Source organism: Notothenia rossii, assembly GCF_949606895.1.
Source record: "Notothenia rossii genome assembly, chromosome: 10".
Taxonomy (NCBI): domain Eukaryota; kingdom Metazoa; phylum Chordata; class Actinopteri; order Perciformes; family Nototheniidae; genus Notothenia; species Notothenia rossii.
The window spans coordinates 55835837-55863000 of NC_136908.1; the positions used below are offsets into that span (position 1 = coordinate 55835837).

Consider the following 27164-nt stretch of genomic DNA (forward strand, 5'->3'; position numbering starts at 1 on the left):
ATGAAGAACAGTTATTTATGGATTATCAGAAACAATAATCAACCGATAATTTGGTTTATTAAGCTACATATTTGTGGTTGGTTGAAAACAGTTATTTCAATTATGATATAAGTCAAACCATTCCCACCTTTTTGAATTGCATTTACCGAGAAGTTGCAGTTTATTGTGTTACATTTTTCTAATATTGTGACCTTGAAGTCTTAGTTAAACCACTTTTCATGTCTTTCATATGTAGGCCTACATTCAGTGCTTACAACTACTTCAACACACAACAGTTGAAGAGGCAGAGACACTCAAACACGCATTAGGAATTTTACCCAACTATCACCCTATTACAATAACAATGCACGGTCAGGGCCACTTCCTAAATCTCCATGAGAAAAAAGAAGCCCCCCTGTGAAAGCGTCCCAGAGGGGGGACACAGCAGGTTTATGGTAATAAGTCTCCGAGGAGGAGAGGAGGAGGAGGCGGAGGAGAGCCACGGAGCCATTTTGTACTCATTTTAAACTCAGTGTGGGTTAACGCAGCTGCTGCGCGCCGTGGATACACCGATACTATGGATACCGAGCGTCTTTTTCTACGTTAAAACTTCACAATGAGGGATAAAAGTAAAGCGCGCTGTTGGGAGAGGGAAAGTTAACGCGTTAGCGGAGGAGTTTCGATGAAGTTGAATGGGATTTGACAGGTTCACAAGCATGGAGTTACCGATGTTTTGGATTTGGGTTTGTGTCCTGTTCAACGTGCAGCTTTCGGGATGTTTGGAGATACACCTTTCGGATACTTTACAGCCTGGGACCCTGTTAGCAAACCTGTCGCTTGGACCTGGGTGGACGTCAAAACTTGACAGAACTTTATCACCAAAATTCATCCAGAGCTTTTTCCAAGTTGGGAGACACGATGGAGTCATCCGTCTGTCCCACAAAGTTGAGTGTGCGCACACACCGAGGAACCCAGCGCCTGTTTATTTCAGAACAGGTTCCTTGACATCTGGGGACGTTATTCTGACACAGTTTAATGTGTTCGTCCACGGCCAGGACTGTTTTATTAAATACAAGAGAAAGAAAGCGCCAGGTAAGCCAGACATTCACATTAAACACCTTTCAAAACTGGAGGCAACTTCCTGCTTGTCCGCAGGTACATTGCTATTGAATGTAACAGAACTTTTGCCTGCTTTTACCCGCAACACCGCCTTTTTGGACACATTGTGTGTTGGCAAAGACTTGAGTGCAGTGTTCAGACGAGGGGATTTGTTCCTGGCCAGTGACTTATGTATTGAACACAGAGGACAGCCGGAGTTGAGTTTGCACTGCGCACTGCAGAGCTCTCCAGGCGGCAGGCTCTCTGTGCAGCTGAGTTTGACGCTTGTAAAAGTGCCCAAGCAACATGGATCCCTCTCAGAAACCGCCCAGAGAAAGTCCGGCAAGTTGATCCGCAGGGGTAAGCGACAGGCTAACGCGCCTCCCAAGTTCCAGCTCCCCAACTATCAGGTGTCATTGCCCGAGAATGAGCCTGCGGGCACGCGGGTGATCACCCTGAAAGCCACTGACCCGGATGATGGAGAGGCAGGCAGGCTGGAGTACAGCATGGAAGCCTTGTTTGACAGCAGGTCCAATGACTTTTTAGAAATTGACTCTCAGACAGGGAGCATAACAACTGTACAGTCACTAGACAGAGAAGTGAAAGACACCCATGTTTTCAAAGTCATTGTAACTGATTATGGCTCTCCCCAAAGATCTGCCACTTCTTACCTCACTGTCACTGTGAGTGACACTAATGACCACAGCCCAATTTTTGAGCAAACTGAATACCGTGTTAGCATCCGGGAGAATGTAGAAGTAGGGTTTGAAGTGATAACAATCCGCGCCACTGATGGGGATGCTCCATCCAACGCTAACATGATTTATAAAATTGTCAACGGTGATGGAGTTAATTCTGTATTTGAAATCGACCCCCGCAATGGCGTGGTGAAGATCAAAGAGCGGCCTGATAGGGAGACCCGGGCCCAGTACCAGCTGATTGTTGAGGCCAACGACCAGGGCAAAGAAAAAGGCCCCCGCAGTGCCACTGCTACTGTCAAAATCACTGTGGAGGATGAGAATGACAACTACCCACAGTTCACTGAAAAGAGATATGTTGTACAGATCCCAGAGAATGTGGCAGTCAACACCAACATCATCAAGGTTGAAGCTACAGACAAAGATGAAGGCAACAATGCCAAAGTTCAATACAGTATAATCAGTGGCAATGTTAGGGGACAGTTCTACATTCACTCCCCCACAGGTGTAATTGATATCATCAATCCTCTGGACTATGAGATTATTCGAGAGTATAATTTGCGGATTAAGGCACAGGATGGTGGCAGGCCTCCTTTGATAAATGGCACAGGGATGGTGGTGGTTCAAGTGGTGGACGTGAACGACAATGTCCCCATGTTCGTCAGCACACCTTTCCAGGCTACTGTGTTGGAAAATGTGGCCATTGGATACTCTGTGATCCACATCCAAGCAATTGATGGTGACGCTGGAGAAAACGCCCGTTTGGAATACCGGTTAACTGACACCACGCCTGGTTTTCCGTTCACAATCAACAACAGCACCGGCTGGATTACAGTGAGTGAAGAACTTGACAGAGAGACCACTGACTTTTACACCTTTGGCGTAGAGGCAAGAGATCATGGGTTACCTGTTATGTCTTCATCAGCCAGCGTCAGCATCACAGTGCTCGATGTGAATGACAACATACCCACATTTACAGAGAAGGTGTACTCATTAAAGATTAATGAAGATGCTGTTGTTGGGACCAGTGTACTAACAGTGACGGCTGTAGATAGGGATGTCAATAGTGTGGTTACCTATCAGATCTCCAGTGGCAACACCAGGAACCGCTTTGCCATCACAAGCCAGAGTGGTGGCGGTCTCATCACTTTAGCCCTCCCCTTGGACTACAAGCAGGAACGCCAGTATGTCCTGACAGTCACTGCCAGCGATGGGACACAGTACGACACCGCTCAAGTGTTCCTCAATGTGACGGACGCCAACACACACCGTCCCGTCTTCCAAAGTGCCAACTACCAGGTGATGCTCAGTGAAGAAAAACCTGTGGGCTCTACTGTGGTAGTGATCAGTGCGACGGATGAGGACACAGGAGAAAATGCTCGCATAACGTACGTGATGGAGGATAATGTTCCTCAGTTTAAAATTGACCCGGATACAGGGGCCATCACAACACAAATGGAGCTTGATTATGAAGACCAGGCCTCCTACACGTTAGCAATCATTGCCAGAGACAATGGCATCCCCCAGAAATCTGACACCACCTATGTGGAGATTATCATCGCCGATGCCAATGATAATACTCCTCAGTTTCTAAGGGACAGATATCAGGGGACTGTATTAGAAGATGCACCTGTCCGCACCAGCGTTCTCCAGATTTCTGCTTCAGATAGAGATTCTGGCCCAAATGGCAGATTGAGCTACACATTTCAGGATGGCGATGACGGAGACGGGGATTTCTTCATAGAATCTTCCTCTGGTATCATCAGAACTTCTCGCAAACTGGACCGAGAGAATGTTCCTGTTTACAATCTGAAGGCCTATGCTGTAGACAGGGGGGTTCCACAGCTAAAAGCAGCTGTTCCTATTCATGTGGTTGTCCAAGACATTAATGACAATGCTCCAGTGTTTGAAAAGGATGAGCTGTTTATTGACGTGGAGGAGAACAGCCCGGTGGGGTCCGTTGTGGCCCGGATCTCTGCCACCGACCCTGACGAGGGCACAAATGCTCAGATCATGTACCAGATTGTAGAAGGGAATAATCCAGAGGTTTTCCAGCTAGACATTTTTAACGGTGACCTCACCGCACTCATAGACCTGGATTATGAGACTAAAACGGAGTATGTCATCGTGGTCCAGGCCACCTCAGCACCACTAGTGAGTCGGGCCACTGTGCACATCCGCCTTAAAGACATGAATGACAATGAGCCAGTGCTGCATAACTTTGAGATTATTTTCAACAACTACATCACCAACAAGTCTAACAGTTTTCCATCAGGAATAATAGGAAAGGTTCCAGCACATGACCCGGATGTATCGGATAAACTGCGGTATAAGTTTGAATCTGGGAACGAGCTCAATCTGCTGCTGCTGAACGCCGACACTGGGGATCTGAGGCTGAGCCGAGACCTGGACAATGACAGGACCCTGGAAGCCCCAATGACCATCTCCGTGTCAGGTAAAAACCAAGAAAAAGTCTTCTTCCTTTCATGCTGTTTTTTTCCGTGAGGAAGATCTCCCTTTTAATGGCAGTTACATGTGTTGCATGGTGATAAAGTGTGTTAAAGACTGACCATGTGTGCAGAGTCAATATATCATCTTCAGTTGAAGAGGGGCAGGTTTCGGCAGTAGTGTTGACTGTATGTGTAGTGAGTGTGTGCTGCAGGCTCTACGCAGGATCCGGTTGTGCTGCTTTTGAACCATTAGGGTGATTAATGTATTGTGTGCAAGTGGTTGGTTTAGGTAATAAAAAGGTGCTTTAAGTAGGGCACCCTGATAGCCAAGCTGCTTTGTTGTTGAAGATATGTGGGTTTCTGCCACAGGTTGGAACACACACAATCATATAGTGTAAGCATATGCACACACCTGATTTCCCTACCTTAAAGCACTGCTCTCTTTGAAGTGGCTTAAGGTTTTTGGCCTGGGCTGCAGGCACTGCAGGGAGCTTTATAAACATCTTGTGGCAAGATGTTTTCCAGCATTTCCTTTTTTTTGCTAGAAAAACTTTCCTTGCTTTGCATACTTTTTAAGTTTCTTACAATTACCTCTATTTTGAACGTAGGAGAAGTATTAGATTGAGTTTTGTTTTGAGGGAGCTTTCTGTAACATGGGTTCATATGTCAAGGATTGTGTGTTCAAGTTCAGGAAGAAAGAATGTGCCCTAAGTTGCTTTTTTTTCCACCATAGAGGCAGAAGACTTTGATCTTTGAAGTTAAAGATTAGACAAATGCAAACACTTGACATTCACACCTAAAATGGCAGGGTTGCTGCTGCAGACAAAAACACTCACTTTGCAAGAAACCTTCATTCAGGCAGTTGAAGACGCACGATAAATCTAACGCCTTAACTAGCCTGTCACCTGTTGACAGCTATTGGATGATCTTCTTAAACAGATTAAGCCCTGAGATTGGCAAACAGCCCAACACAGCTAGATCTCTTCAGCTCACACTCTATCCATGACACTCCATCATCTCTCAAGTTAAAGAAAAACCAGCATATCAAACACACTGAAGGAATACAAATGAGCTGCTATGGACCAGAATGCACCAGGGCTAATCCACGTTCCTTATCTTTCAATCGAATCATTTTGTAGTTTCGAGAAATAATTCTCAGACATTTTGGCCCTTACGTTTAGTATTATTTGGGTCAACTTGAATAACTTTCTTTGTTCATTTAACACAGGGGAATTTCCCTCTCTTTGGGGCAGTGACCAAGACATTGTTAGGATTATATAGTAGTTATTTAGCTGGACTTAAACCTGTAATGTTACAAAGCAAAGTCCATTGGGCAGTGAAGGTCTTTCCCCCCTGCCCTTTTTTCTCAGAATGGTGTTTTTCCTAAAGGACTTGTGCCTTTTCTTTGTCTTGAACAAAAGACAGACTGTCCTTTTCTAAGTGCTTTATGGCCCTATAGACGACCTGCAGAGTATCTGAGGTGTTAGCCACTGACCACAATAGCAACAGCCCTCATTCACTGCCACTGCATTCAATAACAGCTGACAGCTCTTGCCATATCCCTGACAACAGTGACCTCATGATGGTCCCTATGGGGGCTGGACCTCAACATTAGTTGTACCCATGTGCAAATCAAGATAAACACGTGTGCATGCACAATTGAACAGATGCACATACTCCATAAACCCCCACCCTTTTTTGTATTTGGTAGCTCACAGAGATGTCAAGTGTTGGATAGCCATTACCACAGATTGTCTTGACCTTTCAACCCCTGGCCTCTTAGGAGAGGAAGGCCTGAGGGGATTGGTGAGCTAATAACACCTTAACAAGACTCTGATTGTGTCTCTAGAATTCAACCTGTCCCCTGCTCCACAGGTTTTTTATATATTGTCTTTTCTAGAAATTAGTTTTATTTTGTGTTTATTGTTTTGACCTTTTCTCTATCATTGGCTGAATCCAATTGGAGCTTCCTGGAGCCGACGGTGGCCCTAGTGTCAGACTGGCTATATGATACGTCTATAAGTCTAGAATACAGTCTTTAACATTGCCGCCCTTATCTATAAGTGATGAGATTGATCAGAGGACATTATCCCTTGTCTACTTATAACCTTAATTATCATTCCTGATCACTTAAACAAAGGACTTTTGATTTATCGCAGTGATTGTTGATTTTATCTTCGCTGTAGAGGACTTTTTTTTTCCTATTTGTGTGCCCCTTATCAAGACTCTTTGTTAAAGCAGTTCAAGAAGTGCACAGGTGCTTTTTTTGCGGTGAACAGGAGGCCTGAGAATGTTTCTCTAGCCCTCTGCTGAAACAGAAGAATGCCCTGATAACTCTCCCAAGATACACTCACTTTACACACTCTGCTAGCCACAACATTATCTGCCCTCGTTCCCCCCGTACTTGTGTATGCGTGTATGTGTGTGTGTGTGTGTGTGTGTGTGTGTGTGTGTGTGTGTGTGTGTGTGTGTGTGTGTGTGTGTGTGTGTGTGTGTGTGTGTGTGTGTGTGTGTGTGTGTGTGTGTGTGTGTGTGTGTGTGTGTGTGTGTGTGTGTGTGTGTGTGTGTGTGTGTGTGTGTGTGTGTGTGTGTGTGTGTGTGTGTGTGTGTGTGTGTGTGTGCTATGTGTTCCCATTGTGGGAGCTCTTATCTTAGCTTGTCAAATTTCACTTAAAACATTTGGGGTTTTCTAAAAGAGGACTGTCCGCCAATATCTAACCGTCACAGAGGCAGTTGTACGTTTTTCAGTGTACTGCACCTTTTATTTTGGCTTTCTGTACTGTAACTGGTCAACTTTACTACACCATTGAGCCCTATCTAGTTTGTGACAAGTCTGGGATTTCTCCCAAATCAAAGGAAGCCCGCAGTGTTACACAGGAAACCCCATTTTAACAATTTGTTCCACTAGTTACCACACAATTAAAGTCTCAAACCGGCTGGTTGATTGCCAGATCCGACAGACAGACCCGGCATCTGAAGCCAAGATTTACCAGCATTTGGCCAGCTTGTGTTGTGAATAAGCCGTGGCTAACAGCTATGTAGATAATTAGTGATTTCACTTATTCGTTCATTAAGCCACTGCATATTTCGATTTGCTCAAACCAAACTCCTACAGTACTTCCTGACATGCAAAAGACAAAACCCTAATGGAGTTTTTCCAGGAAACACACACCTGATAGGTGGGGTTTGTACAGCATAGGTTAAAGCTTGCACCAAGTGGCTACAGGTGGAGTGTGTTCTACCGTTCAGTGATGCAGAGTAGCAGATTGTAACTTAAAATGATTAGGAATGATTGATGCTAATTCGTCTTTTTCCACCCCAGCTCTGATCTTTTTCATTACCCTAGCTGTGCAAGACGACATGCAGCTACACGCACACACACATACATACACACACCAGCCTCCCCCCTCTCCCCGGGTCCTCCCCTCCTCTTTTCCCCCATGGGGCTGTTGCTGGGCTTCCATGCCTTTGGTTTGGCTCCTAATCCCGTTTGAGTAGTTGCATAGCTCAGCTTTTTTAATTTCTGTTCTCATCCGCCCACCCCGTCCAACACGTACTTTCCCTTTCTTACTTTCACTCCTTCTTCCCCTAATATACATAATTAGATTTCTACTGTGACACAAGAGCTTGACCTTTGTGCTTATTTTTTTAAAACCAGGCTTATATCGAAAACAATCCGCTATTGACCTTCCACTGAAACACATTCTAGTGAAAACAATGGTTTAATCATTTATGAAGAAAATTGCGTAATGTTCTGTTTATTATGAGTCACAGTTATTATTTTTACAAACATTATTGAATTAGTTTTCCCATTGTCACCAGGTGGTCACAAGTCTTAGCCCATCCAATCCCTTTAGGAATTTAAATAACTTAAGTTGTATAAGATGTTCTCAATAATAAATGAGGCATAGTTACTTTTGTTCAAGACACTGTAGTATTTGAGATGGATTGCACTCCATGAACTGTGTGGTTTTTCCATTCATTCTCATTTACCACATTATCATCTGATTCAGCAAACATATCGGCCTCCATCTCTTGTCCTTGGCACTGTTTTGGTTTCAAATCCTTATTTGCCCATGAAACATTGCATAACAGAGGCCACAAGAACGCATATTGAGAAAGACTCCTTGTGTGAGTCAAGGGATAAACATCTTCCTGTCAGACTTTCCCGGTTTCCCGTTTTTTCCCAGGTAACTATGTTGTGTTTGTTTTGCCGAAAAGAAACGTGACTCCTCACTTGAGCGCAGGTGTGGCAGTGATGCGCAGACGGTGACGACGCGTGACCTCTCACCTATGGGATCAAAGCGGAACATGACGTTTTTACACACACACTCAGTGTCCAATGACCCTGTCCTCTTCTACACATGACTTATGACCTCCCATCCTGATAGATGGGGTAGAAAGAGGGTGGAGTCACAGCAGTGGGGAGCACATTCGTAACTAAGAGATGGATATCAATATCTCTCAGCGGATAAAGTCCATATAAATACAGAAAAAGTGGAAAAACTATAATCACAAGCGTTTGTGTGGCTGTTTAAGTGGATGTATGTGTGCTTCAGTTCAGCTCATATGTTTTCCTGTGTGTGAGACATGCTGCCATTCCCAGGCTTGGCACTCACAGTAACTGATATTGGGGGATCCCATTCATTCCTAAGATATCGCACACTCCTGGCTTCAAACTGCGCCCCTCACCACAGTCCTCCCTGCGCCTCTTATCTCCCTTTTCTTTCCCCTCACCTATTTTCTTTCCTTAAGACTTATCCGTTTGTCTTTGTGTCCGTGTTTGCACTTCTTAAAGAATGAGGTGCTTGACCATGTGCCTGGAGAATGTAGCCGTCCTGCCACGTGGTTTTTTCTCAGCTAAATCTGTCCTGAGTGGTTACAGAAACTTATTAGATTACTGTCCTTCTCGCTATCTCTCCGCATGCCTGTCTTCCCGTTTGTGCTCCTCTTGTTCCCAGTATGTTTTTTAGGGTGCACTTACGCTATACCCCTTTGTCCTGAGGCAGAAGAAGTAGCGCACATTCGCAGGTGCAACAGAATGTATCCATGTCTCTGTGTGTGTGTGTTCGATGAGCGAGAAAGGAATCACATTCATGCTTAATCTTGTACATCCCCCCCCCCCCCCCCTGGCCTTTAATATTTTGGGTCTGTGTGTGCATGTGTGCCTCCAGGCTGGAGACAGCAGTTTGAAGTGTAAATACCAGGGGATCAGGACTGGTCACTGTTTCGACTCCACTGATGTCTGATCACTCAATTACAGGGTAGAGAGAGGAGGGATGATTGAGGATCCAAGTCCGTGTGGTAATGCCTGCAGTCATTGTGGGATAGTTGGGTTCAAACTGCTCTCTTTACCTCGTGGGAACCAATTAATTTGTTTGACTCAGAAGAGGCTAGAAGATATTCATTTTTTATTCTCTGCACCCGGAACGGATACACTCCTATTACTGCTTGTATGGCATTGTTTGAATCTCCAAAATGTCTCCACGATTAGTACTTGAGCCACTTTCTTTCTCCCCGCTTTCTCCACACACTCTTAATCCATGTTCTGCAAGATAAGTGTTTTATTTCCAGCAGGAAATCTCTCTAAGCATCATGGTGGTTCCTGTAAATTGAAAGTGAGCTAGGAATGGTATTCCCAGCATGCAAGTGTGTGTGCTTGTTTGTTTGCAAACACCTATGTTTTGGGTTGAACAAGGACAACGGGTAGAAGTGGGGGGATGTCCTGGGGGGGGCGTTTGTTCCTTCATTGCAATGTATAATCTATTTTTTTGGCTATTTTTTTTACATTGAAGATTTTCATAGGATGTGTGTGCTCAGTGATGAAGGCCTTGATCCAGGTTGCCACTTAGATGACCCTCTCCCCCCTCCTCAGCCTTTACCCTCCCCTGTCTCACACGCAGGCAGGGTTATCTCTCGTTTACATGCTGCAGGACAATGATTTCACCACTCAAACTCAAACAGGTTTTGGGTGGTGGAGGGGTCGTATTTGATTGTAACCCGACACACCTCTCCGCGTCCCTTTTTCTTTTTCATTCCCTCTCACTCGGGCGACACAGTACTCCCCTTTGTCTCACTCACCGAGGAATCAGGGGAGAGCATCGCAGCTCGCCGGCGGCTCACGAGTGTGACATTACATGCGTCCTGATGTGCGATGACCGGCTGCAGGAATGTTAAGTGGTAGTGGGGCGGGGCCCGAGGGTGTATATATACTGTGTCAAGCCTGAGTGAATGACATGTGTGACAGTGAAGGAGAAGGAGACAGTTGGAGCGTCCCTCCACTGGGTGTCTGTTGCGGCAGTATTCACACAACTGTGGTTCATTTTTGATTTGTGTCTAAAGGAACATAAACCGAAGGCGATGCAGAGTAACAACAGCAAAAGACGTCATCATTATGTACTACGCCTCTTATTTTGGTTTCTCTTTTGGCTTTGGCTCTTCTTTGGTGCCAAGATATGTCAACAGTCACATGTGAATGACACAACTTTCCCTTTTTGTCACAGCAACACGGACACATTTAGATACAAGCATTCAAATACCAGTCACATGTAGGTTGCATGTCATGAGGTTAGATTATTTACTGATCTACTGTATCTACTTGTGTGGTGCACATGGGAACCAAAGTCATGGGATGCCATTTAACTGTGTCAACAACATGTGTAGTCTCAGTTTCTGAATCAGTTTTAGGATCTCGATGGTTAGGATTCGTCCTTTAGCTGCATTATTGACCTTTTTAGAAATCAGGTTTTGCCCTCAGGTGTCTAATCTGTTCTCCAGTCTAGACTGAAAGACAGAGGAAGCTAAATGTTCATTATCCGGGTCTCTATAATGACGAACAACCTGCCTGAGGAGTCCCCTTAACTCAGTGCAGTCTGGTTTTAAAAAAAAAAAACAGATTAGCAACATCAAAGAGCACCATAGTAGAAAGGAATTGGTAACTGTTCTTCTGAGTGGATGGCACAAAGGTGTACTGAAATATTTAATTTGCGTTGAAAGCAAAACTTATATCTTGACTTTTAAACGAATATTCTAAAACAAAAAAATGTAGACTGGGACGTCTCAGCAGGTGGCCAATAAATAGTTCCCCTTATAACCTACAATACATTTGTGATTTGCATATACAACGTTAGCTTAGCCTGATCGATCCGATCTCCATTCAGAAAACACGCATTTTAAAACGTTTTTCGCCTGCCGTCTTGTCTGCAGACCGGTATCAGTATGTTGTTACTTCGGCATCATTTTGAAACGTGTATTACAATTAAATCACGGTAAAATATGTTCATTTTGTTGCAAGGCAAGGCAAGGCAAGGCAAGGCAAGGCAAGGCAAGGCAAGGCAAGGCAAGGCAAGGCAAGGCAAGGCAAGGCAAGGCAAGGCAAGGCAAGGCAAGGCAAGGCAAGGCAAGGCAAGGCAAGGCAAGGCAAGGCAAGGCAAGGCAAGGCAAGGCAAGGCAAGGCAAGGCAAGGCAAGGCAAGGCAAGGCAAGGCAAGGCAAGGCAAGGCAAGGCAAGGCAAGGCAAGGCAAGGCAAGGCAAGGCAAGGCAAGGCAAGGCAAGGCAAGGCAAGGCAAGGCAAGGCAAGGCAAGGCAAGGCAAGGCAAGGCAAGGCAAGGCAAGGCAAGGCAAGGCAAGGCAAGGCAAGGCAAGGCAAGGCAAGGCAAGGCAAGGCAAGGCAAGGCAAGGCAAGGCAAGGCAAGGCAAGGCAAGGCAAGGCAAGGCAAGGCAAGGCAAGGCAAGGCAAGGCAAGGCAAGGCAAGGCAAGGCAAGGCAAGGCAAGGCAAGGCAAGGCAAGGCAAGGCAAGGCAAGGCAAGGCAAGGCAAGGCAAGGCAAGGCAAGGCAAGGCAAGGCAAGGCAAGGCAAGGCAAGGCAAGGCAAGGCAAGGCAAGGCAAGGCAAGGCAAGGCAAGGCAAGGCAATTTATATTTATATAGCACCTTTCAACACAAGGCAATTCAAGGTGCTTTCCAAAAATGAAACACATTCAGACAAAGGCATTTAAAAACAGTAATTAAAAAGAAAAGATAATAAAAGAAACATTAAATGAAAAAATACATGAATAAAAAGTACATGAATAAAAGATACATGAATAAAAAGTTACAGTGCAGTTTAAGATATGAATAGTTCACACAGAAGTTCCACTTTACTGATGAACACAACGGCTCAGTTTCAATTAAAAGCAGCGACAAAAAGATAAGTCTTCAGCCTGGATTTAAAAAAGTTGTAGTTGAAGCCCCCTTGCCAGCGATTCTCTCTGACCATTCAACAGTCGAGAGTGTTTACGTCACTAGTTTAGCATATTCAGCCCCGGTTGTTCAACCTCGATTTTGGAGGGCCATAAAAAAGGTGAAAAAGTAGCCCTGAGCCGGAACTACCCCTATTGGAAAAGCAAAAAAAAAGCTTAAACTGTGCTGCAGTGGAAAAGCGCCATTATTCTAAGCTAAGCTAACTGTCTGCTGCCTGAAGCCTTAATGTTTATGGTGCAAATATACGACTGGTATCACCAAACCCTAATCATCACATAACACTAACTGTGTGAGCCTTTTTGAAAAACGTACCTCCAGACTTTCATTTTTGAAGACATTTACCCAGTTTTATTGATTCAATACTCAAATCAAATAGTGACTAAGAATAGAGGACCAAGGATAAGAGTAATGACAAATCAAAACTTCCTGTTCATTAAAAATGTACAATCGTTCAAAAGTTCAAATAGTTGGATGCTCAGTTTGCACTCTGCAACCTCTGCTTTAACCCTAACTGTGTCATTATTTCCGTTATGCACTGTAACTTCATATCTTAGCCATTTCTAAGGCAAACCCCTTTGTTATAGTGCTGTTTGTAATGCATTGGGATACCATCCTCTCAGCTATTAAGACTTGGCACTGACTGAATGCAGGTATTAGGATGAAATGTCAAACGGCTTAAATGGATTGAGTTTACTGGCACAAATATCTGTTCAACGTTTGAGTCCTGTTGCTTAATCGAGGGCTAAACTAAAAAAGGTCATATAAATATAAAGAGAAAATAGCTAAATCAAACTAGTCACGTTTTATGAGCAAGCTTTTATAAGCAGTTAAAAACAAATGTTCCATCAACATGTTTCCTGAAATCTCACACCACCTCATAATTGCCCATGCTTCATTGGGGTTTTTACGCAGAAAGACTTCATGTTCACAGAGGTGTCGGTTTTTAGTCATTTCCCCCTCAGCGACAGCCAGGGAAGAAGCTGGCGAAAGGTGTAATCCTGACAGTTAATTGAGTCTGTGTGGGGTACGTGTGGATGCACGCTGTTGTCTCGTTGTGTCCTGCTGCTGTCTATCAAACAGCATTCAACTTTTCGGAAAATCTTTCTATCTTTAAGTCGCTATCATGCGTAGGTTAAAGCTGGTGTTGATGCATCTATAGTTCATTCAGTTTCTTTCCACAGCATGATAGATGGCCATGCTAGCAGTCTAATTTTAAAGCCTTTGATTATACACAGCGTTGTATTCCTACCAAGCTGCTCTCCGGGTAAATTGCTGTGTATACTCCAGATTTTTATGGTGATGGTAATTTAGTGTACGGTTTATATTTAGCTACACTAGCAGTTGTGACTCTAATGTCCACCACTTTGTTGCAGACTGAAATATCCCAATCATTATTGGATGGATTGCTACTAATTACATCTAGACCATCTTTAGCTTTTGTATTGTATGTATAGCATGCATTCGTTAGCATTTAGCCTTATGTTTAAAAAGCTTTTTATTTCCAGAATGGGTGCTACTTTTTGAATTGAGATTTAATCATAAAATTTGTACCAAACATATATTAAGGACGGTATACACTTGTGTGAGGCTTTTGATCCCTAGGAGGATACATGTATTCCCTATTTCTCGATTCACGGGCGTCAATCGAGGGCACTTCCTCACCTGTATGTTTACTGTCATGAGAGAATTTGAACCCTGACTTACAGGAACATTTTTGCTTCTTTTTCCCCCAATGTGTCAGCCACAACTGCTGTCATCATGGGTGTCCCGTTACAACCTCATGACAGCTTCTGTTCTGCTCTGATAGCTCCTTTCTCTTGTCAGCTCAAAGGAAACAAAATTATGAGCGCACACTACGAACTTGCATTATGCATTCACACGCATAACAGCGCATTGAGCATCATAGGCAAATCGTACACCACGCCCTGGGTCATACTTGGCACCTACAGGCGGAGCGGCTTAGGCCTGTGTAAGCATTTCAAAGGAAGAGACTAAGGCGTGCGGATTGAAGCTTTATACGTTTTATCCAACACCTCCAGGCCTCATCTTTTAACAGAGAGGGAGAGATGGATACAGAGACGTAGACAGAGGGAGCTCCGAGGTGTATTGGGTTTTCTCTGCCTTTTCATTTGGTGTCAAGATGCTTCTTTGAACTAGGACATCCTCCTGTTACATTTTGGATGGGGCGACTCACGCACATACACACAAGAACACAAATCCATAACCTGTATATAAGAATGCAATTTGCACTTGCACATGAAAAAAAGGGTACAGTCACCCCTCAATCCATCACACACGATCCTGACAGCAGTCGTGGACTTTGGAAAGCGGTCGACCTCTTCCCCTGGAGTGTTAAGGCCAAGTTTCACACAAAGATCCCTTCCACCTTTTATACTGCCTCACCCTCCCAAAATGTCTTCAGTTACATGCGTATCAAAGTAAAGGCTGCGTTATCTTACAGAAACAGCTTTTTAACTGGCTTAAAAATGCAGTTTTATGGTGCCAGTAAAGGTCATGTATCATTTAACCTCCTCATTTATCATGTATAAGCACTACTTTTAAAGATGCAAGTTTATACAAGTTTGTCCTGCCATTTTACATATATATAAATATATTTTTGGTCCACTGACAAACAATCCGCTTTCTGCTTGTATCTGCAAAGAACAAGTTGGAAAGGTGCCTTCTTGGCTTCCTCGCCGTGGAGGAGCAGTCCTGACACCTCTGTTATCGAGCAAGACCCACAATGCCTCTCTGTTTCTGTTCATCCCATGTGATGTTTGAAAATGAAATACGTGCCGCCGTCTAACTTTGGCAGCGCCTTATTAAATTAAATCCTGGGTTACAGTGAGTAGTTGTTTATGTGTTTGTGTGCTTGGCTTTGTGTGTGTGGGGTAGTACTCAGGATGCCCCTGGATCAAGTGAATGCCAAGAATGAGCTTATTCCTGATGTCTCTTCAGTGATAAGAGCTGAAGGGAGGACACTTTCTGACTTAGAGTAGATAACTAAAAGTGGCTTCAAAGATTCCCCCCCACAAATCTTTCCATCCTGTTTCCTTTTCCAAGTGTCAATAATGATGAAGTGCAACAAATTGAGTTGTTGGTCAACACTTATTCTGCTTGTACTTATTTGTAGAGGCCATTTGCCAGACCCTAACCCTCTCTGAATGCTGTTAGAGGCTAATGCTTACCACAGACACTTCTACTGCTGAGCACTCACTCTGCTTAAAATCCTCTTAAATGCTGCAGGGAATCGATTTGCATTTTAGATTTAGCTTAGCTGATAATGCAGTCTTAATATACTCTTAATGCTGCTTGAATGCCTGATGAACTGTTGCTTTTTTCAGTGCCAAAAGGCCAGGCAGGCTAAATAAAGGTAACGCTGTGGCTCTTCAGGTTAACACATGTATAGGTAATCATCAGAGTGAAGTCAAATAATTTATCTTTAGTCAATTATGAGGCGCATGTATCTGTACACTTAGCCTCTGCTTTCCTTCAGGCTGAAGAATGACCGTATGAGAAGGTTCAGGTTCAGGGGTCATGACCTCTGAAAGGGTCTCTTCACCGTTGGCCCCTAGGTCACTCCCAAGACAAAGTGGAGGTCTGACTTTAGCAGCTGAGGGCTGAGGGTTTTCCTATCTGAGTAAACGTACAGTAATTGCTTGGGTCAGATGGACTGTCACTCCGTCTTTCCTTCTGTGTGTCGCAGATAATGTTTGTCTTTCTCTGGAAAATATGTGAAAGAGACAGAAGCCCTTTTTATAAGACATGGATAAGCAATAGCTGGTTTAATTTGATTTGTCTGACCTCAGACATGGTTTCTTTGATTTGTCTGAACTTTTGTTTTGTTCTAACCTTTGAGTCCACAAAAATAAAAAGTCATTATTTATGAAAGAGCATAATATGATAAAATATTACTATTTTCAATTGCTCACATGCTCATATTTTTGATATTTCCAAAAGCAACTATTCAAGGAAAATAATCATGACAATGGGGAACATTACATTTTCACCTTTTTGAAGTAGTTCATACGCCCATTAATTACTTTGCTGTTTAATATAAACAACTGGATAATCAGGTGGGTAGTTCTCATCTTTTAATACTGCATGTAATAACTGTATGACACATTATGACCTTACCTTACAGAAAACACTTAATGATTAGACTGTAATAATGATTTACATGTCAGAATAATGATTTACAAGCTTGTGTCTGAGGTCATGCGGAAATTTGTGTTCATGGATTCCCCCCCCCCCCCCCTCAATAACATTTCAGTCTGCGGTGACTATGCTCAAAGTTCAGATAAACAAAAGTTCACAGGGTTGACAGTCACGAGTCAGACTTAATTTGCATTTTATCTTCAGTACACAATTACATTACCTCTGTCTCCCTCAATATTAGAATACAGTACCCATACTAAACTCCTATGAGTTGCTTTAACACGAAAAGCGCGGGTGAGGAAAGGGCTGAGTTTTAACAAGTGTGTGTCTGCGTGTGAGTCTTCAAGTGCTGATGGCCTTTCAACCACAGACAGCCCTCACTTTGTGTTGTGTATGTGAAGTGATTGTCTCGACGTGTCGATGGTCACACAGGTTATAATGGGCTCACGGGACATTTCAATATGGACTTAAGACATTCAGTGGGGACCTTTTTATTACAGGGATCAGAGTGATGTTTGTTACTTTTAAGCACATTCCTTTGAAACAAAGGTGGTTTTTGACACCAATAGTTCGTTTTGAGATGTTACTTTCCTAACTATAGGTGTATTCAGTGGGATAACCTGATCCTATTTAGTTTATTATTCAGACCCCAATTACAAATGGCCCCATCTTTTTTTTTTGCAGCTTGTTTGTTGGTCTTAAAAAAGTAAAGTCTGTGGTCTTGTGATGTGAGCTGTTGGTGCTAGTGGTTTTCTCAGGATCAGGAGTCCTCAATATTTGGTATCAAGGTTCTTAGCTAATTGTGTAGTGGTTGGATTTAAGAAAAGAGTAGATAAACAACAGCTAATTGTGTAGTGGTTTGATTTAAAAAAAAAAGTGAATATGCAACACAGGACATCCTGTAAAACCCTGCTTTTCTCAAAAAGCTCGGCTACCGTCATTAGCAAACGCCATTTTTGAATTCATTTGAACCGGCAGAATTAAGCCCTACAATTGATGAAGGCAAGTGTTTTGTTAAAGATTAAGTCACAGCAGTTTCACTAGGCGTCACCATGGAGATTGTCTGAGAATCCTGCATACATAGGGGGTTCATTCAGCATTGGAAAACGAAATAGAGAAAAGATTGAGCCAAACTATGTAGTGTAAATGCGGCATGACATGGATCTTGAGTGCTTCATGTTTGAATTAGAAAACATGCTAAGGTATTTGATCGTTGGGTTATGAGTAATCTGCCAAACATCTAACACCACATGTGGTTGGTGGACTGCCCCAAGAGATGTCTTTCCAAGATCAACCATGTTTTTGATGTGAGGAATGAGTTGGGAGCCTGCTGCTTACAGTTTAACTTACTGAGGGTCCGGGGTCCGACAGCTGGCTCTCCATGCCTGGCATACTGCTGCTCTCAACACATTCATCACTACATGGACACACACCTATACATGAATACATTCCTTCGGTGCTGAAGAATATGTGCATGCTTCGAGTATTTGTGTAGAAATACAGCCTGCTGCATCAGGCTTTGAACACTGAAGTGGAATGTTGTACTGTGTTTCAAAAATATATAGTTTGCATGTTGCAGATGGTTGGAAGCTACAGCTAAGAGGCTAAATTAGATTAAAGACTCCAAACAGAAGGAAACAGCTGCTGTTCCTCTTTCTACGGTCTCGTGCTTGTAGCTTTGTATAATAAATGGATGTTAGAGTAGTATCAATCTTTTGATTTTGCTAATCAAAGTGTTGTTCACCAAATAAGTAGCATACTAAAGGACTTTTGGTGATTGATAAAATGAAGTTTTTGACATGGACTAGCTTGCTAAATAATCAATGATCAATTCCCCTTTTGTTCAGCTTAATATGAAAAATCTGATTTGTGTTTCTGTTATCTTCTTGTAGTGAGACTACATTTAGCATTTCCTCCTCTGCCCTTCTTCCTTTACACTCTTCCATGGACCAAATCTGTCGTAGCGATGCGTTTTTACCATATATGCGCTTCACATATGCGGAGGACTCACTGATATGACTCAAGGCCTGTCAGTCTTGTAAGACAGCGTCCATAAAATGAAAGCGGATAGCTGTGGTTAGTTTTTCTGGTTTGACCTCGGGGCAACTTGGTTTATGGCTGGGATCATCATATTTTGACACACACAACCACACACACACACACACACACACACACACACACACACACACACACACACACACACACACACACACACACACACACACACACACACACACTCACATGTACATGTATAAACAGTCAGCCCTTGTAATACCATCCATACCTGCTCTCTGTAGTCACTCACTCAGTGGGGGCTGATAAAATGGAAATGCCCTGTTATTACTAAAGCGATGACAGTAGCCGTGGGCAGGCATCACACGGGCATACCTCTGGCATTTACTTGAAGTTTTCCTGTATTGTACACTCTTTACTGCTTTATAATACAGTACTCAATAGATTCAATGTTAACACATCAGCTCTAGAATTGTAATTATACTCTGTTTTCTCTTGTTTCTCTTAAGTATACAAACCCCAACTTTTCTCTGGAAAATATAGGCCCCAAACCTGGATAAAAAACTGGTGAGCTGATGCAAATATAGGATCAATATAGAGCACACATTCTATCTTTGTCTGACACACATACTGTACACACACACTCACCCACTTTCCTTTGTGTATTACCAGAAGACATCTCTTCCTACTTAATAGATTTCACATTCCAACCTCCACCACTGGAATGATTTCACCTGCCAGCCAAACCAAGAAACATCCAGTTGTGTGTGTGTGTGTGTGTGTGTGTGTGTGTGTGTGTGTGTGTGTGTGTGTGTGTGTGTGTGTGTGTGTGTGTGTGTGTGTGTGTGTGTGTGTGTGTGTGTGTGTGTGTGTGTGTGTGTGTGTGTGTGTGTGTGTGTGTGTGTGTGTGTGTGTGTGTGTGTGTGTGTGTGTGTTCCTGCTTGTGGGCATACATGAGTGTGTGTGTCGACTTTCAAATATGTACTTTAAACACATGAAGTGCTTGAAAATGGTAATTCCTCAGAAATAACTGATGTGCATGAACATCATTGACATTCTCTTTTCCGTAGTACACACACACACGCACACGCACGCACGTGCACACACACACACACACACACACACACACACACACACACACACACACACACACACACACACACACACACACACACACACACACACACACACACACAGCCAAGCTTCTGTTTTTTTGTCCTTTATACATTTCATCTCCTTGAAATCATCAAAACATGTCATAACACAACCCCTTAACTTCAATTACATTCTTTTCCTTATTTCAAACGCAGAAATATTCTGTATCCGGGAATGATTGACGTGAAGTGCTGACACAGTAATTTGTGGGACCATTAAAATTTGTCTCATTGGGGGTCGATTTAATAGCTGTGGGATGTTGGGGCGTGTACCTGCAGGTTTCAGCTGAAGTCATAATTTACCGTTCCCCCGCCCTGATGAATCCCCCTGAACGAGAGGAGGGACAGGGCGAAGGAGTAGCAGGATGACAAGGAGAAGTAATTTAAGATTACAAGAATAATGTTGTCTCCCACAAATAATCTGTAGTTGTCAAGATGTCGTTTTAGCCTCAATGGAAGAACTCAAAAGACCGATTGCCAGTTCATTATGTTAACAATGTAAAGTTGATTGGGGAAGATGAAGATAAAAGCAAAAGATGACCTTGCGTCCAGCTGCTTTCCTAATAATAAGAAGCTGCTATACTTAGCTTCACTGTGGGATGACAGTAATTCCTACCTCAATTTCAGTTAGGAATGCCGACAATTTGTCAACGTTGGTAAGAACTAGTGGGACCACCCATTTTAAGGGACGCTTAACTGAATCTGAATCGGGATTAATATGTGTAGTGTTTCTGCTGAGTAGCTCTGAGGAATTACTTGGTCCGAGGTTTGCACACAAGCCCTGGATAATGAACATGTTCAATTTATGGGTAACTCATTCAAACCATAACGGGTCAAAATAATCCGGATTAGCAACTGGAAAACTTTGGTCAGGACGAAATATCTATAGGAGGAAAGCTTAACCTCCATGTAGCCACTAGTGAATTCACTTTGATTTATTTTTCTTTTAAGTTAACCTTAAGGAAGCTTTGTTGCCTGATATAGCTATTTTAATTCAGAGCGCTAGGGAGCTTCTCTCTAAAGAAAGTGGTAAATTGACAGAAACTGATACCTCTAAATGCCTCCCTCCTTTTCTTTCCTGAAGCTGACTCATTATCACACACCATTCTTGTCAGCCGTGTCACCGAGCACAATACATTGACATTTAACTGACCCTTTGGAGGAGGAGGGGGAGGGGGGAGAGAAGGACAGAAGTAAACAGGAGAGAAGGAGGTGGGAGAAGATGTAGGCTGAGGGGATGGAAGTTCTGGCTGTGGTAAGAGATGAAGCGAGGGATGTGGATGAATCTTGAGAGGAAGGGAGGTGAAAAAAGGAGGAGGTGAGAAAGGAAGGAAGGGGGGAGGATGGAGGAAAGAGGTGGGGGGCATCTCAACTTTTTTTTACCCTCACATTCCCTCTTTTTCTGACTTCAAAGAATCTCCCGGTGAGAAGGAATTATTCCCCTCCGCTCAAGCGTACCGCTTTGTTACACCACTGCTCTCCTCTCTAGTCCTCTGCAACCCCCATCCAGGCCACGTCTCATAAAGAGAATGGTGTTGTAAATGGGATGTAAAGGGCTCTATTCAAATAGTGTTGCTCATGCAGAATGTACTTTGCATGTTGCTGTTTCTTTCTGGTTATGAAAGCAAAGATTCCTACTCTCTCTTTCGATTTTGTGTTACATTTCTGTTAATGTTCCTCTTGTAAACCAGTAAAACCAAGGGAGGGCCAATACAACCCAGACACAAAAAACCCATGTGGCACACAAACAGTCTTTGTGAATTGCACCTGAGCCACCCTCCGTAATCTCCTTCTACTTTATTGTATCCTAAATTAGGAAAGAGAGAGGGTAAGGTATTTCAGTTGCCCTCGCTGAATCCGTGACGGCACCGGACCAAGAGAGGATAGAAACATCAAGAGGTCAGCTGGCAGCCAGCAGCTCCAGGTGGGCTGTGAGGCGAGCCTCAGCCCTACCATCTGCGCCTGTATCACAGATCCAATCTGCTGCCTGGGTTGGTTGCTGACTAACCGATGGTGGACTGAACGCATGAATGAATCGGTGAATCTGACTGGCTGATTCAATGAATGAGTGACTCATTGATTGAGCAAATGTTTGGCTGGGGAGAACGGCTGGCTCACAGCGTCTGAACAGCTGATATACTGCATGTGTTTATACTATATGTGAGGCAGGGCAATTAGCCAAGCATTTAGAGTGCAATCTCAGCTTCCCATAAAGCGTGACACTAATGATGCTTTTATTTATGTTCATGAGCTTGACAACAGTTTGTTTCTGTTTCAATTATTTGTAGTACCAAAAATAATAGTACTACTATGCACAGTGGCATATATTACATCACTGGATTATAGTTAGTGGTGCAATAATGTGTACACCATTTTAGCAGCTAGTAAAGGAGGAGCTAATTTGTAAGATTTATTACACTGCCTGGTAACCTACTCCATAATATTACATCATAATTACTTAATTGATTTATATAAGTACAATATTTGACACCAAATTGTTGTTGGTTGAAGTATAAGGTAGTATAAAATGGAAATACAAAAGAAAAGTTCAAGTCACTCAAAGTTGTACTTAGTGACAGTACTTGAGTAAAAATACTTAGTTTCTGTCCACCATCTAAATTTAGTGAGAGGAATGGCGCCACTAACAACAAGGCAACAAAAATGTTTATTAAAAGCCGGATTTTATTCAGCGAAAGTCTTAAGGGTTTTAAGTTAAAGGACCACCATACAGTTCAATCTTTCAAGACAGTTTACAAGCCGTGAAGTGTTAATGCTGCTGCTCTGATAATTGTTAGCTCTCACTCGTCCTCTGAAAGCCTCAAAGTTCCGGCTGATACATTAACAATTTATAGTGTTTCTCTAGACTTCCTGAAGTTGACAGCAGGTCTTAAGAGCGAGCCTCCAGGCCTCGAATACTCGTCAGGAGAACAGAGGGTGAGGTAGTTTGGGGAGTTTTACCGTGGCTAATTAGGAATGAAAAGTAACAATTATAGCAGCCTGCTTTTGTGAAGTCACTCTATTCTTTGCTGTTTGACTCGTTTTTTTTCTGCCTCGTGGGTTGACAGCAGACAAAGTGAGAAATGGCAGGTATTCTTTTCATCCAGTGCTAACCTTGTAACTAGCAGACAGGCCACTCACTGGGGGGGGGGGGGGGGGGCAGTTAAACAAAAAGGGGAGGATATGTGTAGTTTCCCTCAGAATAGTAACTTCAGCATTTATTAAGACTTTGCTGGAGGTATAACTGCCATCCATCTAAAATCTTTACACAATTGCCTCATGTGTAAGAACCTAGACAACTATGAATATATCAATGATATTATTTTAGGGACTTAAGATTTTTTTTATTGTCTGCAATTTTGAGTATCATATCATAGCATATTATAAAAAAAATCAGTATTTTTGGTTTATTTTTGCAATTTCTAAGACAATTTTAGCTCAGGGAATTAAACAACCAAGGTTTGTTTGCATTGTATGTAACTAGACTATTCGATTTATTGGGGACTTGCTGCTTAAATTTGTTTGAATTATTATTATAAATTAATTCTTGGACTTTTGCCGATTGGTTGTAAAAAAACATGGAAGATTTCTTGTATATTATGCCAGGCTTGGAGGCAAGATGGGGGTATTAGCAGGCATTCAGCATGTGTTGGTGGGGTATTCAGGAGTGTCAGTGGGGCATCTCTTGAGCGTTGTCCCCTGAAAACAGCTCCATCCACATATACACCCACACACTTGAACACACACACACAAACGTCTTGGAGATTTGCCCGAGTCTCTATTTAAACGGACGCAAGTCTCATGGTTTCCCAGGGCGACCTCCCTACACCGCCCCTCCTCTTCTCTTTTTTTTTTCACCCTGCTTTGTTGAAAAGAGCCAATCGTGCGTTAGCTGGTAACTAGGCACCCTATTTATCAGTAACCAGCACCAACAATAACTGAAACCCGACACCCCCTCAGAGAGCAAGACAGGAGGGACATGGCGAGTTGGAAAGAGACGGGGGAAAAAGCACCGTCAGGAACTTACAAAAAGTTTATGTTTACAAAATTACCTGATATTCATTTTATTGATTTGTATATTTGTATATTATTGCAGTTGAGTTGTTGCTTTTCTGAACTGAACTGGCAGTTAAAATCGTACAATTTTACCACACCGAAAACGTTTTATAGAAGTAAATAAAATAAATACAAAGACGAATGCCATGATGAGCGAGGGAAGAGAGCAGCTAACACAGAGTCGGAGTGAAAGACAGGATCTAGTGTCGGTGTAATGGATACTTTGGTCCTATTAGGCCATTCATGGCTGGGTAGCTCTTAAGAGAGCGGTGCAGGTCGACCTGTGAGGAGGCTTTTGATCAGCGTGCACCCCCACCTATAACAACTATTTGTTCCCTGTTAGCTTATCAAACGGGATCAATGCTAGAGAGAGTGAGGGGAGGAGCAGTGTGAGCATGTAAATAAAAGTGGTGTCTTTGTGACTTTCTACACTTATATATATGTTCACACATTTGTTTGTCATGAAAAATGCTTGTCTATTATTTAGCTTGATCAACTGTTAACTAGGCTTCACTGCCTTTAGATATTGTGTGTGCATGTGTGTGTTTGCATTCCTGGTTTTAGATGAGTGATTCTTTCCAAGCCGGAGAATGGCCTGTTTGACTCTTCACCTTTTAGTGATCTCATGAATAAGGACTTTGGGAAGATCTAATGGTGCTAATGCTAATGAGCCGACCACACACGCTGAAAGGACTCAACATGGTGACACATCAGTGGACACAGCATTCCTGCAAAAATGCATGTGTAGGTGTTTGTGTGCATCTAAAACACTTGAGTAAACCGATGATCCTGCTGTATCTCACATGAAATCTTATGTCAATAAAACGTGCAAACCAGGAGAATCAGGAGGAAAAGAGGTAGTCTTAACTTAATGTTTGTTGGGTTGACTGTTGAGCTTCAATCGGGACACTCATTTATTTACTCATAATATATATTCATTTTATAATTACATGTATCCTCTCCTGTGGTTGGTCTGCTTTGCTTTCACACCACAAGCTAACTGCACCCAGTTGGAAGTTGACTGAGACCCTTTTTTCAGGTGGTCTCAGTTTGATTGACAGCTCACAAGTTAACAAACCTTACAACAAATTGACAGTCATATCATAGTGTGCTTCTTTTCATCTCCCAGCTCTGGCAGGGCATTATGATGCTCATTCTCATTTTTAAACTATGTCGACGGCTAGCTTCCTACTGGAGGTGGTGACAGGTCATGTTTAGACTTGCACCCTTTCTTTTCAATACAAGACTATTGACATTTTGCTATAGAAATCTTCAATTAAACTGTCCCTCAGCTGTCAAATCAATACAGAACAAAGTGTTCCAATTTCCTGTGGAGGTAATTAACCTTTAGAGTGTGTTGGGCAGAATTTCGCCCATTTCTTTGCCTCAAGGCGAGATTTTCTCTTTCTTCTCTTTTTTAGCCACCACAACCACATCATCTGGCGAAAACAGAGTGTGACGACACCTGGAAGCTTTAAACTTTTGAACCTTTAATTAGAAGAAGTGTTAGGCTTTAACTTGATTATTCGGCTCAGGAGAGAGGCATGGTGAGGGAGGGGGACGGCTGACAGCTAAGAGACTGAGAGGAGCAGCTAAGTGGATTTACCAGTGTTTTAAAATCGATTATAAAAGTGGGGCTGCAACAACAGTGATTTGATAGTGCCTGGACATTTAAAGCTAATGGGGCTTGGTAGTGCTCTATTAGGCCTGGTTGTTCTCCAGTCATGATGTTTGGCAGCACAACTGGTGTTATGCTCAGAAATGTTATAATTGAGTTTGTGTGAACCATGGACAAAGAATGTATTCCTCATTGATTTACGCAGATTGGATGGCTTAATCTAGTTTCCCACAATGTTGTTTGTCCACCTTACTCAATACTGATGGACTGATCTCAAACTTGTTGACAACAGAATGTGTTTGCTACTATCTGCTTTGTCACAACACCAGTCCTGATGCCTTTTCTTCCTCCATCTCTGCTTTCAATCTCATGTCCAAATCTCCACTCCGCTGATCAAGGCCTCTCTAGTATCTCCATGATTAATTACCTTCTTGGCAAAAGGTCGAACATGCATTGAGTGAACAAGTGCACTAATACCAGTCAACCCTCAGACGCGGAAACAAACCAGGCGTTCATCTGGGCTCATTTTGAATTGTCTGGCATCCTCATCCGGGCTCGTTCGGTATTGTCTGGACGGGAACAGTGCTGCTATTCTTTTCACGGCTCTCTCCCAAGGATCCTAAATGGGACATAGATATTCTAGCCGGGTCGGTTCTTTGCCTGGCACTCGATGCCCCTGAGTGCTCTGCTTGAGTACAGCCGCTAAGGGCACTTGTGGAGGGCTTGTGAAAGTCCATTCTGCTTAAAGGTGAAGGTGGAGGAGAAGTTGAAACAGGCTTCTGAACTCCCTCGTGTGCCAAGCCAAAGGTCTCACATTATCAAAGTAGGGAGGGTTTCTAACCGTTTGCCTACACTAGATGTGTTTCAACCATGTATTGTCCGATGGAACCGATGGAACAGATTACTGTTAGCAATGCAGCTGTTAATACTGGCAGTTTGATGGCTTGTGCCTTTAGTTATTTCTTTAACTGTGACTTAAAGCATCTTTTTGGATTCCATGTCTTTGTGTGTCCGACTCACGCACATTACAGCAGCTTTGCTTGATGTTGGAACACTGAATTTTGGGAAAATATTTGCCGGATTTAATGAGAGGTGCTATTTCATTTAGTTTTAGCCAAGGCCTTTAGGAAGAAGTGTAAGGTGCATTCTGCTCTTGCGATAAGAAGACAATATATTATGTCTTTGAAAACTAGTATAAATCCTTGGATTTATAGACATTTGATGTGGCAACAACTTAAAACTAAGGCCACGCAACTGTTCATCTAATTAAGTATAGTACTATACATTATATTTGATGTCTGAGAAAGCAGAGAAAATATTTTATGTTAAACTTAAATTGACATTGTTTTTAAGGAAGAGCTTGTGGAGCATTTTGATATAACAAAAAAACACGCATCACAAAGAACTGCTTAGCTTTTCCAAAAGACAAATGTAGAGTAATTGGAAGGACACGCAATGGTCTTACAATGAGACATTTTCTCATCATAACGAGAAAGATTGGTTCTATTTTGGTCTCTTTATTTGAATTCAAAATGTATTTACTACCTCCCTGGTTTGGAAGTTGTGTGACCCAAAGGACTCTGGTTCATTCCCACCTGTTGTCAGGGCTGTTTGATAGTCCCAAGCACTGATCCTGGTTCAGTCAGTGTGTGCGTGTAATCCCACCTGTTCTCTGGGATGTTATCCTTCTGACAACCCTGGGG

At 42.9% G+C, this 27164-nt stretch overlaps 1 protein-coding gene across 5 annotated transcripts in view; it reads left to right on the forward strand.

Moving 5' to 3' along the window:
* The first annotated feature begins 523 nt into the window (after positions 1–523).
* Positions 524–27164, forward strand: part of celsr1a (cadherin EGF LAG seven-pass G-type receptor 1a) — an 80950-nt gene continuing 54309 nt past the window's right edge. For all 5 annotated transcript variants that reach the window (XM_079656079.1, XM_079656078.1, XM_079656080.1 and 2 more), the window contains exon 1: positions 524–4230. In XM_079656079.1, the coding sequence (XP_079512205.1) occupies positions 672–4230 (3559 nt within the window). In that variant the 5' untranslated portion in view covers positions 524–671. The remainder of the gene's footprint in view (positions 4231–27164) is intronic.